The following is a 15,489-nucleotide window of genomic DNA, read 5'->3' as shown; positions in this document are numbered from 1 at the left end:
TACAGATATCTTTATTTAGAAATGTCTACACTTAAATATAGATATCCATAGTAGTACAAGAGAACTGTAGAATACCAAATGCATGAGAAAATTAAAGAAAGTATCAAGGAAACCAGTGAAAACAGAATATATCATTATCTTGCACACATTTGATTTTGAGTCTTATGTGAAAAAATATCCTGTTCTACTCCATGTGCAGCACCAAAGCATGACATTAAAGCACATCAGTAATAAAGTACTTATCAAGAGTAAGTGCAAATAAAAATTCAAACTGTTGAGTTGCATTTCCCCGAAGCACTGAAGTTTTTCTTCACATCCCAACTCTGACATTCAGTTGTTACTTTTGTTTATAGAGTCCTTCTGCTGCAGCTGGGAACTGAGTGGATATGACAGCTGGAAGAGGATGAGATGTGGGTAGGTGATCAGCTCTGACACTGTTCGTATCTGAAAAGAGAGCACAAAGACAAACTCGCACCAAAATCTCCCGTCCCCCAGTCTCTTTTATTCTTCCTTAAACACAAACACAGACAACCCACGCAACAACAACACACGGGTGAAGGAGCGCTGCCTGTCAGCGCATGGCGTGATATTATGCCACTGTGTCAGAGTGATGTTCAGGCCAGCGTGATTGGTGAGTGTGAGAAGAATGTGAGGGGCAGATGAGTGACAGGGCAAACACACATATAAGCACACACGTACAGTTCAACATACAAAAGCTCACGCAGGTGATGCAAGGCTTTTTGCTTACCGCTCCAGTTCCTTATAGACATCATCCTCTTCTCTTGGCTTCAAATCCTGGCATAAAGAAGAAAAGGGGGAAGGGAGGAAGGGAAAGAGTGTGAAGAGGATAATATAAGAATGAGATTCATGTTTCTGAGGCCAGATTTATGTCCCTCTGCACCTTGTGTAATGAGATTGATTTCTTAATACCTCTAATGTAAGGGTGACAGTTGATGGGCTATGGGTTTATCTGAGAGGGCTGAAAGATTGGAGGAGAGGGCTGCAAGTGTGAGGGAAGACATCTACTGACAGCTTAGGGAGGGAGCAATAGAGTGAGTGAGAGTCTGTATGAATTGGTGGATGTGTATATCACAACTCCTCACACAGATATATGCACCACGCATCTGTGTTTGTGCAGGGGATGCCACAATAACTCACCATGTAGACTGAGCCCAGGGGAGGAGCCTGTTTGGAAGGGAGGAGAGCGGAGAAAACAGGTTTAATGAACAACAAGTGACAGAGAGGGGAGGATAGTAGAAATCAGGGGAAAAACAGAAACAGAGGAGGAAAGCAAAAAAAAGTATAAAACAGATATAAGACAGAAAAGGAGAGGGTGAGAGAGACAAAAAAGAGAAAAGAAAGAGTGCTAAATAGTAGAGGAGAAGAGTGGGAGAGGGGACGATGAGGGCAAAATGAGGAAGGAAATTCATCAGAGCATACATTACTTATTGAAAATGTCTGAATTCATCACCTGTCTTATATCCTCAGGATTCTCATAGATGTTCTCTGCTTCACCCGAGTGGACAGACAGAGACTGCTCAATACCTGAATACAGAGAGAGAGAGTTACCAACACAGTCACACACAGACAAACACATAGAGACACACACACACACACACACACACACACACACACACACACACACACACGCACACACACACACACACACACAGGGGGGGAAAGGAGGTGGGAGCGGATTCATTACAACAACCCCAGAGGATGTCACGGCCCACATCACTCAGTGGCAGCCGACAGGGGCCGAAGATGGACGGAACGAGGAAAGCTGTCAAAAAAAAGAAAACGCCGGAAGACTCACCGCGATCAGAAATGTGTTTCTGTCTCCATAGCAACACACCGACAGCCGCAGCAACCAGGGGCACCAGGAGTAATAAAGCAGAGAGAGAAGGGAGCAGGGAGGGGGTGGTCACAGTGACACTCTCTACAAAAGGGAAAAAAAGTGAGAGAGAGAAAAAGCACGAATGTTTCAAAGAACAGTGCTAATATAAAACTTGTAGGGCTGTGACTGTGTGTGGTTGAATGACACGGAGAGAAGTTCTCTCTTTTGTTTGAGTCAAGAGGGGGCAACCTTTTCTTTATGAGAACACTTAAAGCTATGGATTTAAAGACATGTTGCAGTTAAGATTTCCTCAACATGTTACATGCATTTGCATCATGCTGCTGTCAGTCACAGACAATAGGTGCAGTGGAAGAAGGCGAAGAAATCCAGGCTCTGTCAGACAGAGTGAGTAGTCTGTACGACAGCCCTGTAGACATCGATCTGACAGACCCTCTGTCTGGACAGTAAACGCTGTCAATTTGAAACGTGGACAAGAAAAATAAAAGCACCGGTATCAAAGAGACCAGATGCCAGCAAGAGACCAGACCACAGCAAATGCCACTTCCATGCAGAGTAGTTTGATGTAACTTTTGGCAAATCCTATTTATTCGTATTGCATTATTTAAATATGTACATAGTGTTGGTAAAGCCAGGAGAGGCTTTTCCATGCACACTCCTACACCACCACTGACATCTGATCCTAGCAACAAACTGCCTCTAGGCAAACAATGTAAATAGCAGTCTTTCAGCCAAACCCTGTCAATGTAGCATCAGAAAACAGGTGGTTAGGAAGCGTAGGCATGATTATCACAAACATTACATAAGCATACCATTTGCTCACTGTGGCACCAGTCAAATTTTGTGGAAAGAGCTCACGCATGTGATCAAACTTGTCAGGTTTGTTTGCATAATGAGGATGACATCATTTTCGCAAAACACAGCCACCAGATGACACGAGACGCAGGAGGGAGGTACTTGTTTCCACAGAGACTGCTATTATTTGGTGTATTTGAACATGTGTTCCATTGCTGCCTGCTCACGATGAATGGCGCACAGAGCAATCAGATCTGTCAGACATCTTTGGATTACACAAGAGAAGTCTAAAAAACAGAAAGTTACTACAGAATTACCAAAACAGACTTTTTATGGCATCATAAGCATTTCTAAACAATTCATACAGTGTCTTTCTGCAGCACTGAAGGTTATCTAATAGACAGAAACCTGGCAAAAGTAGTACACTCAGACATCTCATCAACTTTCCACAAATGTTGTTTGTAAAAGGATTGGCCCTCTGGCTTCACCTTAACCCCGGTGTCACAGCTTTTAGCCAGCTTCAAAATAATCAATCATTATGTGCTGTGTGAGGTGTAATTGATTGGTGAGTATGTGTAGAGGTTGCTTATGGAATACTGTGGTGAATGCTGACCCCAAGACTAACCTGCAGTGTTCTCCGTGCCAGCTTTAAAGCATGATTTATGGTAATTGAGTGCAGTGAAGTGAAGCATAAATGCTCCCAGTTTCGCACTAACACACCTTTTATTTCTCTTTCCGTCCCTCTCTCTACCTTTGTCTCATCTTCCTCTATCTTACCTTTTCCTTTCCTCTGTTGGCACTTCCTCCCTACCTCGTCTATTTCATCTCAAATGAGGTAGGAGATGAATTATATCGGTGCAATTGTAGAGGAGGATGGCTGATAGGAGGCAGACCAAAGAACTGCTCGATTGCTTTGCAAATGATGGGCCAACTCAGGATAGTAAATGATTGCAGAACATCCCTGACATTTGAAGTATTTTATGTGCTGCAGAACACAATAATTGCTTCAATTTTGTATTCTATGAAATGTGCCACCGGTGAAATGTATTCTATTATGCAGTGTGTTTTTTTTTTTACTTCTACAACTGGCACTATACTTTTAGATTTGGCTCACAGCACAGATATCCCCAAATTATATATATATAACTTGGTTGTTTGGTTATTTGCAGTGAAGTAAAAAAGTTGTTTCATTTGATTGTTGAAGCTAACCCTTTGCAAAATCTCACCTTATCTGGATGCCTCCTTGCCACCCAGAATAAGTATTTATAAACCTGTCTATATAAACTGTCACTGCTTATTGTTTCATTATTAACCAAGAACTTTTGAGCTATCTTGCACTATTGCAGTGTTTGTGCAACCTGTCACTTTTCAACAGTGCAAATGTAGGTCATCCAACACTCACATTATTTTAACTTCTCACAGTGCTCAGTCTAAATTCCTCATGACACATAGGACAAATGCAACACTTATTACCCACTATGTATATTTCTTTCCTAATCCAACCTCTCCAATCAGGTGAAATCTTGCTGCCTCTTCTCCTCTCCTAGTCTCTATAACCCTCTTTCTCTTTCCTCCATGTCCATTACTCTTATAGCCATACCATCAGTGTGCATCCTGATGAGCTCCGGGCCCCTCAGCCCAAGTGATGTATCTGGGTACGGGGGGTGAACTCATTCAAGTGTCACATCCCCCTGTGCTCCCCCACAGCCACCAATACAATAAGCCTGAATAATTTAGTTTTTGTGGGGAGATATGTCCTAAGGTGCTGTCTTCGCATATTCGCATATCAGCTGGGTGAGTGTGATGAGAAAAATTATAGCCTTTATGCTTATATTTTATAGAAGAGGAAGCTAAGCGGAGTATTACAACTGTGTGTGGGTTTTTATGAAAAATGGAGTTCTTCTGTTGAATATTATGAGCAAATCTAATTTTCTTGTTACACAGGCGTCTTAACCTGTGACCTCTTTAACTACATTAAGAAAGCATAACATATGGTATCTGCTAAGAGCTTTGTTCTCTGTAAACCACAGGCTTTTTGGCAGATGAATTGACCTGAGGTTGACTTCAATGCACCGCAGAATGCTTCACGGAGCACATATCCGAGAATCATCCACATTCATGGTTCATTATCTCCACTGAGTTGACAGGGAGTCTGCCGTGTTAGTAACATAATATACTGTTGATAAAGAAAATCAGAAAACAGACCAGTCTTAGTGACCATGCCGTTCCTCCCACCTTCATAGGGCATTGTGACAGCTTGGGTTGCCCAGACGGTCTGCCCATTCTTCAGCTGTAGGGTGCAGGTGTAGTTCCCGGCTGTGTCAGAGGTGATGGGTAGGGGCAGAATGGTGCTGATGCTGCCAGGCCCGTTGCTTAACAAGTGCAGCCGGCGACTCTTATTCTGGTATTTCCAATTGGCACTTTTGACCTGGGACAGCTCTGAGTACAAGCACCGCAACTCCAGCTTTGAGGACGAACGGCTGGTTTTAACTGTAGATGTGATGCACAGAAATGAGGGGGAGGGGAGAGGAGTGTGGGAGGACAAGGGAGGGAAATGTTAAAGAGGGATGAAGCAAAAGGAAAGAAACAGAAGGAAGGATGAGTAAGTGAAAAAGACAGGCAGGAGGGATGAGAAAGAGAGTTAAAGGGTAGTGTGTGAATATAGAAAAGGCCAAGGACACACAAAGAGAGTAATGGGGTAAAGGGAAAGTGATATGAAAAACACTTCAGAGAGGGGTCAAAATAATATATATTCATTACAGTGATTTGGTGCTAATGCATTGGTTGACTGTGACTGATGCTTAGTGTCTCATCAAACTGAAATGAGAATCCATCTGGGTGTAATCAAGTTCTGCAGACCCCCACACACACACGTATAAAAACACGCACATTTCAGCCTTGATTAGTGTGATCAGTGTGGGCCACCTACAGCCTTGGTGGGAGGGCAGCAGGTATAATCATACATAATGATACTCATAATGAGGTAAGGTAAAAATATATGTGTCAGATTGGTGTGTGGGTGGATGTGTATGCATGTGTGTGAATGAGGGATGCAGATATGTGAAGCACGGTGACAGTGACAGTGACGGATCGGCTGGTCATGTCTGGGCAGCTTTGATGGATGCCAGTGCGACTGTGATTAGTTAAGCCTTCCAAGGCCACCATGACAGGGCATTGTATATGCGTGTGTTGGGTTTTGTGTGTGTGGGTGCAAATGTATTCTGTGTGTTTCTGCAAAGGGTGAAACCTCCCCAAGGCTCACTCAGAAAAATCAACAGGTGATCTGCTAATTTCTTTCTCTTTAAATATATGGGGGCTTAGGGCTGTCCCACTGTCAAATCATCAAGTGTATGAGGGCTCTCTCACAAACTTTCGGAGCCCTTTATGCACACTTTCTGTAAGTCTGCATCTCTGCAGACCTTGCCTGGGGGAATAATCCACAGTTTATATTTGTGACGTTAAACACAGAAAGCCAGGGGAAGCCCGGAGGCATTTTAAAAAGCTTAACAGACAAGGAAGGAGCAAAAAGAAAGAAATTTACATGTCAGTGTATGATGCTGTTTTGATAAAAAATAGTAAATTGATTATTTTAAAATGACATCTCGTCCACTCGACCCTGGAGTATGTTTAGACCAGGCAGTTGGTCCCTTCAGTGGCTTGGCCGTGAAGAAAGTAAAACACATAAAATAATATAATAAATATATAAAGTCCCAAACCCACAACTGTACCTAAAATGTTCTAGCGTTATAATATGATATGTCACAAAGTGCTGTCCCATTGCACCATTTCAGGCCCTTGCAGTCTCTTGCACTCAAGCACTTACCAGGTGACGTCAACTAAGTCTGTAAGGGGGTCAGGGTTTAGGCTTTAGAGTGGAGATTGGGATTGGGCCAGGGACTTCCCTGAGCCTTGTCATCACAGTGAGGTTGCCAGGCACAGTAGAGCTGTGTAGATAGTTAAACTGTTGTTTGTCAAGAAAGTAGTTCCACCACATAACTCCCACAGAAGTAAGGCAGTTTGATATCTATCTATCAGCTCCATACTTGCAGCACAGACATGAGAGTGGTATCAGTCGGCTCGTCTAACTCTCGGCAAGAAAGCGAATAAGCATATTTCCCTACATTTCAAAGTATTCCTTTAGATAAACTACGGACAACTAACAAATTATAGCAAAAAACAAAATAAATGTGCAATACATAAAAATAGATGCCTCCAACCAGCTCATGAGGGTAAGAGTAAGATAATGCTGTGAGTCATATTCTACGGCCCTTGTAGTCACCAGATCTCAACCCAATTGAACACCTACGCAATATTTTATGATCAAAACGCCAAATGATAGAATCTCGTTTGGAAGAATGGTGTTCAATCCTGCAATGGATTTTAAAAGATATGGAGAATCTACGCCAAGGAGCAAAGTTGTTCTGGGGGCTCCTGATGGTCCAGCAACTTACTAAGACATTTTATATTGGTGTTTCCTTTAATTTGTCATCTATCTGTTTATTTACCCCTTTTATTGCAGGTGATTTGCATAACAAAATGTCAAAATGTTATATCACACAAATACACAAGATTATTATAAATGTGACCACACGTCTTATAAATTCATCCCTGCCCTTTGATTTATTCCTCCTTGTCTTTCTCCTCCTCCTGACCCTGATCTATACCTTTCAGCACGGTGAGCATGGTCCTCTGGCTGAAGGCGTTGTCATTGAGGAACACGTCACAGATGTAGAGTCCGGCATCTTTTAACCCAGGGGTGAGTAGAAAGGAGAAGCTCCCGGCCTCTGCGTTGTAAGGTGGGCCGGCGAGCTGGAGTCTCTTGCTTTGCTCAGTCAACAAGGTGGAGCCCCTCCAGCGGTTATACTGGTACAATGGCTTAATCTGCCTCTTTGGCTCTGGAGGTTGCCAGTGCAACAGGACATAGTCCCCCTGGACAACAGGACAGGTCAGGGTGAACGATGTCTGATCCTGAGTGGCAGTAGAGATCATAGGGCCTGCAGGCAAGGAAGGGAGAGCTAAGACAAGAGGAACCAGAATGATAATATAGATGGTACAAGTGAGGAAGACAGGGTAGAGATAGATATGAAGACATAGCAGTGCAAGCAGATATATTGACAGGGACAGAATAAAAACAGGGTGAATGCGGTGAAGACAGAGAGAGTAAACAGAATAGTAAGAGAGTAGGGAAATGGAGATAGGGGGGAAAATTCTACAACAATAGGGATTACGTTCTTATATGCTGAGAGTTACTTCTTCAGTTGGCCTTGCATTCTGCACTGCCTGATTAGCAAGCTGCTGACTCAGGACTTTCAGACTACTTGTGTTACAGAGTCACTCACCATGTGTTACATTGGTGAATGAAGCCACTTTGTCAGCTGTGGAGAGAAAGGAAGCAAGACGGGGGGGGGGGTGCAAAAAGCAAATAATAATGAATAATACATAAATGTAGCAACTATAATATTCACAGGAGGACTGGCTGAATTTTAGCACAGATCAACAGTAAGCCTTTGAATCTTGAAACTGCTCTATAAAAGTAAATATTTTGAAGAACTGTAGCTACAGGATGCTTAAATAAATAATGCTACTGCTAGAGTTTCTGGCATTGATGCCCACTCACACAACACAACAAAAAATATCTTCTATTCCTCAATGCTTTTGCTTTTCTCTCTCTCAAATCAGTCTCACCATCAACAGTCACGTCCACATTGAAGGCGAAAAGACTGTTGCTGCTGTTACCCCAAGGGTGAACCATACAGACATAGGCCCCGTTGTCATTGGTCTGGATCTGTGGCAGTTTTGCCACTGTGCCTGTGTTTAGCTTCTTCTCGCTCTTCATTGAAAGGCCACCAGGTGCTACCCAGGTGATCTTGGTGATGGCAAAGTCAGGGTTAACACTGGCAATAAGCCGCAGGGTGCTGTACTGAGGAATGGGTGCAGCAGGGACAACAGTGACTGTAGTTGAGGGAGGACACAGGAAATAAGAGCTGGAAGAGGTAAATATATTCCGTTTCAAGTAAAAGTCTGGCATTTAAAATTTTACCTATATAAAAGCAGAGAAGTATTAACAGCAAAATCTAATTAAAGTCTCAAAGGTAACAGTACTCACTATGCACAATGGCCCCTTTTAGAGTGGTATATTGTATATATAATGTATATCTAATTCTGTATAAAATATTAATTATTGGATTGCTATCAATGATGAAATAACATGTAAACACAGCATGTCATTTCCTAAACCCCAAGGTAACGTATTCAAATGTTTAGTTTTGTCCCGTTCAACAAGTGATCCAAAATTTAAAGATATTTAGTTTACCTGGATATAAAACAGAGAAAATCCTCACATGTGAGAAGCTAAACTCAGAGAACCATGGGAATTTTTGTTTTAAAAATTCCTTAAAAGATTAATCAATTACCAACATAGTTGTATATGTATAAATAGTTATATATAGTATTGCTGTCAGATGAATGCAGTACATAATTTCCCTCTGAAATGTAGTGGAGCTTAAAATAGAAGTACAAGTAATTCAAAATTGTACTGTAAACTATAAACTTGAGTAAACATTAATGGCACGTGGCTGTGACTAAGGTAATTTCACGATCATATCAAAGATATTAGAAAGAAAAAAAAAACTAACTAAGGGGTATACATATTTAAGTAGATGTAAGATACTTATCTACACTATATTTGGGCTTTACAAACTGAAAACCCGAATATCTGTGATGTATAGAGTCGAGACATTCCATATATACATATAGATATAACCTACTGATTTTCCTACCTGTAAGGATAGCTAGGAGGATAATCCTCTGCTTTGGATTCTTCTCTTGTTGCTTTATCGAACATGAGTAGAGACCACTGTCCTCCATTTTGGGAAGAAAGAACAGAGAGAAAACCCCGGTGTCTTGAAAGTTAGGGTCAGTCAATTCCATGGATGCCTTTGAGGCACCACCATATAACATTTTCCTTTCGCTGGCTGAGAGAACCAGTTTCCATTCATCTGTACCAAGTGACTTCACCATCCAGTTAAGGGACAAGGCACCCCTCACTGTTGTATCAGTGCAGATCAAGGTGGTAGACATGCCCTCTCTAACCACCACAACATCATCCCAGTCTAAGGGAGAGAGGACAGAAACTGAATTATTCAGGTGAGTCTTTAAGAATGCCTTGAATTTATGCATCTTTACTTCATTGTTAAAGTCTGTTTTTTGTCCAGTTCTAAAAGTATAGGTTCGCATGTTTCCAAGTTTGCCTTTAAACAATACTCACATGTCCACATGTACATTGAAAAAGTTATTGGTACCTGTAATTGTTCCTTCTGTCCATATTGTCTGCAAAGAGATCCCTTATTAAAGCAATTTCAATGTACATAATGTGGGACACATCCACATTCCTATTTCTGTGTAAAAATTACTTCAAGAGATTTGCTGGAGCTAATAGGAGGTCCAACAGTCGGGAGTCAGTCAGATCTAATGGATATCTATAGTCTTTTTAGTGCCAAATTCCTCTCTTTCTGTTTCCATGGACAACAATTTTTTGCTGAGCTGCGGTGGCTGAAGAGCAACAAAAAGAAAGAATTTTGTACTAAAAAGACTGTAACTTTGGAAGATAACCACTTTATTCATCCAGTAAAGAATCATATTAACTTCAAATGCATTTAAAATGTGTTTTTACACAGAAATAAGTGGATTTTGTCTCGCATAAAAGATGGACATTTAGAAAAGAGATGTCTTCGCAGCCATTATGGCCAAGAGGAAGAACCAATAACTCTTTCAATCTATATATGGGCATGTGAATGTTGTTGTAGGACAGACTTGAAAATATTTTAACCTATCTGTTATAGATGGTTTGGTTGGGATTAATGTCAATACATTGTGCCACAAAAATCACATGAAATCACAAGTTTTCCTTAAGCTCTCCTTAACTTGATGTAACATTGTTAACAAGGACGTCACTTTGTGTTGAAAAGTGGTTGGAACATTTAAGGGCTCAGATTAGGGGTGTGACAAAACACAATATTGGAGTCACAAGAACTAGACAACAAGATACTCCAATGTTATTTGGAAGAAATATTCATTGATGAAATAGGTTATTCGATTGGGGGGTCCTCCCTTGAGCATTAAACTCCTTCCTGCATTCTAGAGACAATAACCAATTTATTGTGGAAATGTCTTTATTTATATGAAGGGAAACAAAAAAATTCATGTGGCCAGTGAAAATTCAGATTATGAAAATATTACTGAATATAATGCAGTAGTCAGTAGCTTGTTTTTTTAGCCTAAGTTACTTTTTTGAACAAGGCAGATGTTTCTTCTATATTTACATTGCATTTCATGTTTTCCTATTGTGCAAGTAAACCTTTCTCATAAAATTTCAATTTGTTATTTAACATTTCTTGTTGCAAGCTAATTTTCAGAAGACTTTTAGCAAGTGTTTTCAGAAAGTGGTAGGGACAAAATCGTCCATTTCAAAAAGTGGTGGGGACATGTCCCCAGCGTCCCCAGTGTAAATTATGTAAGGGCAAAAAAAAATTTTTTCTTTACTTATAATCCTTTATGCAAGTACTTATAAGAGTGCTATTTTTCTCCTTTTAATATGTCTTATATATTGTTTTAAATCTTTAACCTGTTTCACTTTTTATTATTGTTCTTGTTATCCCAGTCTGTCCACATGTGTTGTGTTTAGGTCAGGAATGTGGGGTTGTTGATTGTTTTCCTCACTAGCTGTTCTTCTCCTTCCTTAACTGAGACCAGTCAAGGATCTTTTGTTCCCCAAAACATAGATGCTCAGACTGTGTAAATGATCATGAAGCCCTTTGCTCTGGGCCAGACATTAGTGACTGTCTTAGGAGACAGAACCTCCGGTCCAGCTGATTTTGTTGTAGTACTTCTCTGTTTATTCTCTTTTGTTAAATAAATTCTTCAAAGACAACGGTTCGTTGTAACTCAATTATTTGCTCAACCTCTCACCAGGAATATAATTTCCACAACAAATGACACCAATGATTGTTGAACTTCTTAAACTGACCACTTGGGATATGGAGGAAAGATGTCATTCATGACTCCAAAAGCAACTGGAAATCAGCTGGAAAATGTAGACTCCCTTCCCAGCAAGATCAGTTTAAAGCAAACTAAAAATCAGAGAAGTTTTTCATACCTGTGATGCCAAAGTGAGATGAAGTTACCGCAAAGGAAGAAACAAGAAGAAAGGTGAGAAAAACAGACTCCATCATACATTCAAAAAAAGATAAAAGCTCTGTCACTGCACTAGCTGTCTCTACAACACTGTGACCTTTCTAAGTACGCTTCAGAACACCAAGTATTGTTGACTTTCCTGCAATTTTACTGGTGTCAATGACTGACATGTTAACAAGTTTGCCGTGCATCTTTCAGCCAACAGGATGTGGCAAGACCAACACTGGGATAATCAACAGGAAAAGACTGTCATATGAGTGTGTTCGAGGCTGATAAACTACATATATTACCATTACCCCACACAAGCCTTACACCATAATGTAGGCAATGTTTTACAACACTTTGGAACTGAACTTCGGGCAATTAGTTACAGAACTTCTGGCCCAAACATTCAGTTTGACAAAAGGAATGAGCATGTATTCATGTGTATCATAATGTGTGTGTGAAACAGAGAAAATGATAAGAATAGCAGAAAGTGAGGGATTGAGGGAGATGAAAAAGCAAGAAATAAAGAGTTTGAGTTAGTGTGGGTGCACAGCAACCCTAAGGCTACATGTCTTTACATCCCATAAATGTCTTTAATTAAGCTAAAGGTATTATCAGCTCCTCTGAGCACTATTACAGATTTTTCCATAATTACCATTGGGTGAATGGGGGCGGTGAAGAGAGATAGAGAAAGAGAGGGAGAGGGAGAGAAAGCAGATATGTATTGTGGGTGTCTAATGACAGGGAAAGAGAAAAAAGGAGAGAAGCAAGGGGGAGAAATGTGGAGGGAGAGGTGCTCAGACAGAATGAGAAAACCCTGGGAGAGGAGAAGTGTGAACGAGTGTTGCAAGGGAACAGAGACAGTGTGACTTCAAAGAAGCCTGTGGCTGCTGACACAGAGCATGGTACTGATCCTGTGGCTGCCCCTCCTCTATGGGTAAATAATCACCATAAGCCTTGGCTCTGTCTAATGAATCCACTGCCAATGAGCTAATATCTGTTAACTATGCGCTTCATTATCACTGCCACAGACCCCCGGAGAGCATGAGGATGGAGGACGAAATGAATAGCAGCAAGGAGTGAAGGACGAGTGGGCAAAGGAAATCGGATGACACGGGAAGAGGGAGAGAGAGAGGGACAGAAGGGGGGAGGACTGAGGAAGGAAGGAGAGGAAAGTGATGTGTAAACGAAGGGAATGTGTAAGGGGTGTGAAATGGATAGAAAAAAGAGGTGAGGTAGCCTACTGTATCAGTAAAGTGGGTGGTAGCTGGAAAGTGGAAGGTGTGAAGGTCAATTTGGTATGGGTATGAAAAATGGATGAGTATGGGAAAAGGAATGAAATCCTCCATTCGATGGCCACTTCCTTTAAAGCTCCTTATTCTACCATGAATGCATACGATTTAGTGGTAGCAGCGGTCGCATGGGTGGTCCCTGCACACTTTCTCTGACTGGGTGTTCAAACATTCAGTTACAGGGCTAAAAGATGGCTGCAAATTTAAATATGGCAGTGAAAAGTACCATCGGCATTTAAAACCCACAGCAGTTTTGTTTGCATGGCAGATGCTTTCATAGCCTCTGGATTTTACAGTGGGCAAGCAGTGGAACTCTTCCTGTCTCTTAGAAGACATGAATCTCCAAAAGATGAACATATTTAAATTGGCAATTTGTTTTTCCTGGTGTGCAGAACATTGTCTGACCTCTGATCGTTGTCAGAATTTGCACCTCAGTAATACAGACACTGGACACTGTGACACTGGAGGGGAATTTGGAAATGGAATAGAAGGAGCTGAGCAGCACGGTTTGTGGGACTCATGAAGATGTAATTACATTGGCTGTAAAACACTTGGGTATAGGGATTAGACCTAAACCAGATAATGCCTTCGCTATGCTAGCATGCACCCTGCTCCAGAGGAAAATAGGGCAAAATGAATTGGAAGTCATTCTGTGGAAGGAAAAAAAAATTCTCATCAACAGAGTCTGCTGGAGTCTGCAAACAGATACATGAGAGGCTGTTTCCTCTTGATTTGATTTTGCTGACTGCCACTGGATTTGTATTTTGCCGTTCATTAATGAATGTTTATTGATTTTGGCATCTGTTGTGCTGGAGTTTAAATGAGCTAATTTCAAGTCTGTGTGCAGAAACAGACAGCAGAGGGCGTAAGAATCATCTGCTCCCACGTACCACACCACCACATCAAGTATCTGACTTCCATACATCGTGTTGTAACTTTATGTCGTTGTTGTTTTTTAGGATGAATGTGGCTTTATATTTAAAATTACTTTGAGGCAATATATTAAGAGTTGGATGAACGGAGCTGAGCTTTTGGAGCTTGTAAAATATAGCTATGAGGATTTTCTTGGATATGACTCACGCATTTTGATCATTTGTGTTTTCCAGGGATTAATGACAGAAATCAAAGTAACATGCTGTGCACCTCAGACGCCATTTAGGTGCAGCCTGTGTTTTCGAAGGAAAACAGCTTTTTTGCGATTTCAACAAGTTGTTCTAAGCGTCCCCCCTCCTGCCATCGCCTAATTGGTTTTTGGGAAACGGGGCTGTGACGCCTCAGCCTGATGACATCACCCAGTCAGTCACACACACAGTCGGACAGCCGCGCGCTCAGACTCAGCGGAACTAGTTGTTGAGAGTAGCCCAGAGAGAAAGAGAGCGCGCGCAGCAACACATTGTTACAGCCAGAGCAGCAGCTGAAGGAAATATTCACCTGTGCGCTGCCAGGACGAATTCAAAAGGATTTTCATTCATTTTAGCTGACTTTCGTCTTAAAGGCGCAGTGAGGGACGCAAACAAGAATCTCGGAGCCCTCGTCTGTCCTGTAGCCGAACAAGTTTTTTTTTGTGTGTGCCTTGATTGAGTGACACTAACCGCATCTTAAGGTGTTGTTTCGATTTTTGCAAGAGACAGCGCTCCTGGTTTCATTGAGAGGACCCGTGATCGACCATGGCGAGACAGGACGCCCGAAATTGGCCTGACTGCTCAAAAATGATAGGACTGCTCTTCTTGGTCGCGGCGATACTTATTCAACACGGTAAGAAATGATCACTTATAAAAAAAAAAATTAAAAACTTAATGTGCCTAGTGCCCAGCTCCGGACCACACGTAGCCTACCTTTCATTTCTTCTCACAGCGTTAATAATTTAAGAGGAGATAAATTTAAACCTGAGTAGCTAACACCTGTCAGGGTGGAGACTGGAGCAGGCAATCCGGAAGGTAGGCTATACTGGCCAGGTTAACCTCTTTAACCCTTAAAAAATAAAATGTAAAAGGAGATAGTTTGAGCTAAAAGCCTGCATCCTTTCTTTTTCCTCATTCTTTCTCTGTTTTCGGTCATGAACAGTCTGTATCGATCTTTGACCCGAGTTTCGGTCGGTGACTCAACCCCCATGTTTTGTTTTAGTTAAGGTGTGGCTCTGGAGCAAGGTGTTTTTCCCCAGGTGCCTGTCGGTCTCTACTGTAAAGTCCTCTCCTCTTTAAACTCCGTCACTGTTTGTCCTTGGTACTCTTTCCCCTAAAGGCACCATTCTCCTCCTCAACACCCACCCTGTTCCTTTTCTTCCCTATGTCCGCACATCATCCTCTATTAGTTACAGTTCAGTTAAGAAAAATGGGACTGGAAGTAGCTCATAATATATGCTGAGAGTAA

At 41.5% G+C, this 15,489-nt stretch overlaps 2 protein-coding genes across 5 annotated transcripts in view; one reads left to right on the top strand and one right to left on the bottom strand.

Moving 5' to 3' along the window:
* Positions 1–32: 32 nt before the first annotated feature.
* Positions 33–11,987, bottom strand: g6fl (g6f-like). Of its 2 annotated transcripts, XM_038711063.1 has the most exons (11): positions 11,805–11,987; positions 9,430–9,762; positions 8,336–8,602; positions 7,990–8,025; positions 7,315–7,644; positions 4,886–5,140; positions 1,817–1,939; positions 1,472–1,545; positions 1,159–1,185; positions 749–795; positions 36–444 (listed from the first exon to the last, which is right to left on the bottom strand). In XM_038711063.1, exons 1-11 carry the CDS (start codon positions 11,878–11,880, stop codon positions 423–425), a joined length of 1,590 nt encoding a protein of 529 aa, XP_038566991.1. In that variant the 5' UTR covers positions 11,881–11,987; the 3' UTR covers positions 36–422. The 2 variants fall into 2 exon arrangements, with proteins under 2 accessions (XP_038566992.1, XP_038566991.1); XM_038711064.1 differs by lacking the exon at positions 11,805–11,987 and having other exon boundaries at positions 33–444; positions 8,336–8,634; positions 9,430–9,638.
* Positions 11,988–14,421: 2,434 nt separating this feature from the next.
* Positions 14,422–15,489, top strand: part of LOC119897390 (nectin-2-like) — an 80,756-nt gene continuing 79,688 nt past the window's right edge. Inside the window, exon 1 of one of the 3 annotated variants that reach the window (XM_038711056.1) lies at positions 14,422–14,874. In XM_038711056.1, the coding sequence (XP_038566984.1) occupies positions 14,787–14,874 (88 nt within the window). In that variant the 5' untranslated portion in view covers positions 14,422–14,786. The remainder of the gene's footprint in view (positions 14,875–15,489) is intronic. The other 2 variants (XM_038711057.1, XM_038711058.1) reach the window with 2 other exon arrangements.

This window comes from Micropterus salmoides, unplaced genomic scaffold (genome assembly GCF_014851395.1).
Source record: "Micropterus salmoides isolate LMB-PRFRI ecotype aquatic unplaced genomic scaffold, ASM1485139v1 Ms_hic_scaffold_11, whole genome shotgun sequence".
NCBI lineage: Eukaryota > Metazoa > Chordata > Actinopteri > Centrarchiformes > Centrarchidae > Micropterus > Micropterus salmoides.
The sequence above is the reverse complement of the archived record's forward strand: the minus strand, read 5'-3'. Positions and strand labels throughout refer to the sequence as shown.

Excerpts from the sequence above, each read along its gene's own strand:
- g6fl (XM_038711063.1), bottom strand. The coding sequence starts at position 11,880 with ATGATGGAGTCTGTTTTTCTCACCTTTCTTCTTGTTTCTTCCTTTGCG. Across the intron at positions 8,603-9,429 it reads CCTCCTAGCTATCCTTACAG|TCACTGTTGTCCCTGCTGCA; the intron begins GTAGGAAAATCA and ends CCTCAACTACAG. Across the intron at positions 796-1,158 it reads CCCTGGGCTCAGTCTACATG|GATTTGAAGCCAAGAGAAGA; the intron begins GTGAGTTATTGT and ends TCTTTATGCCAG.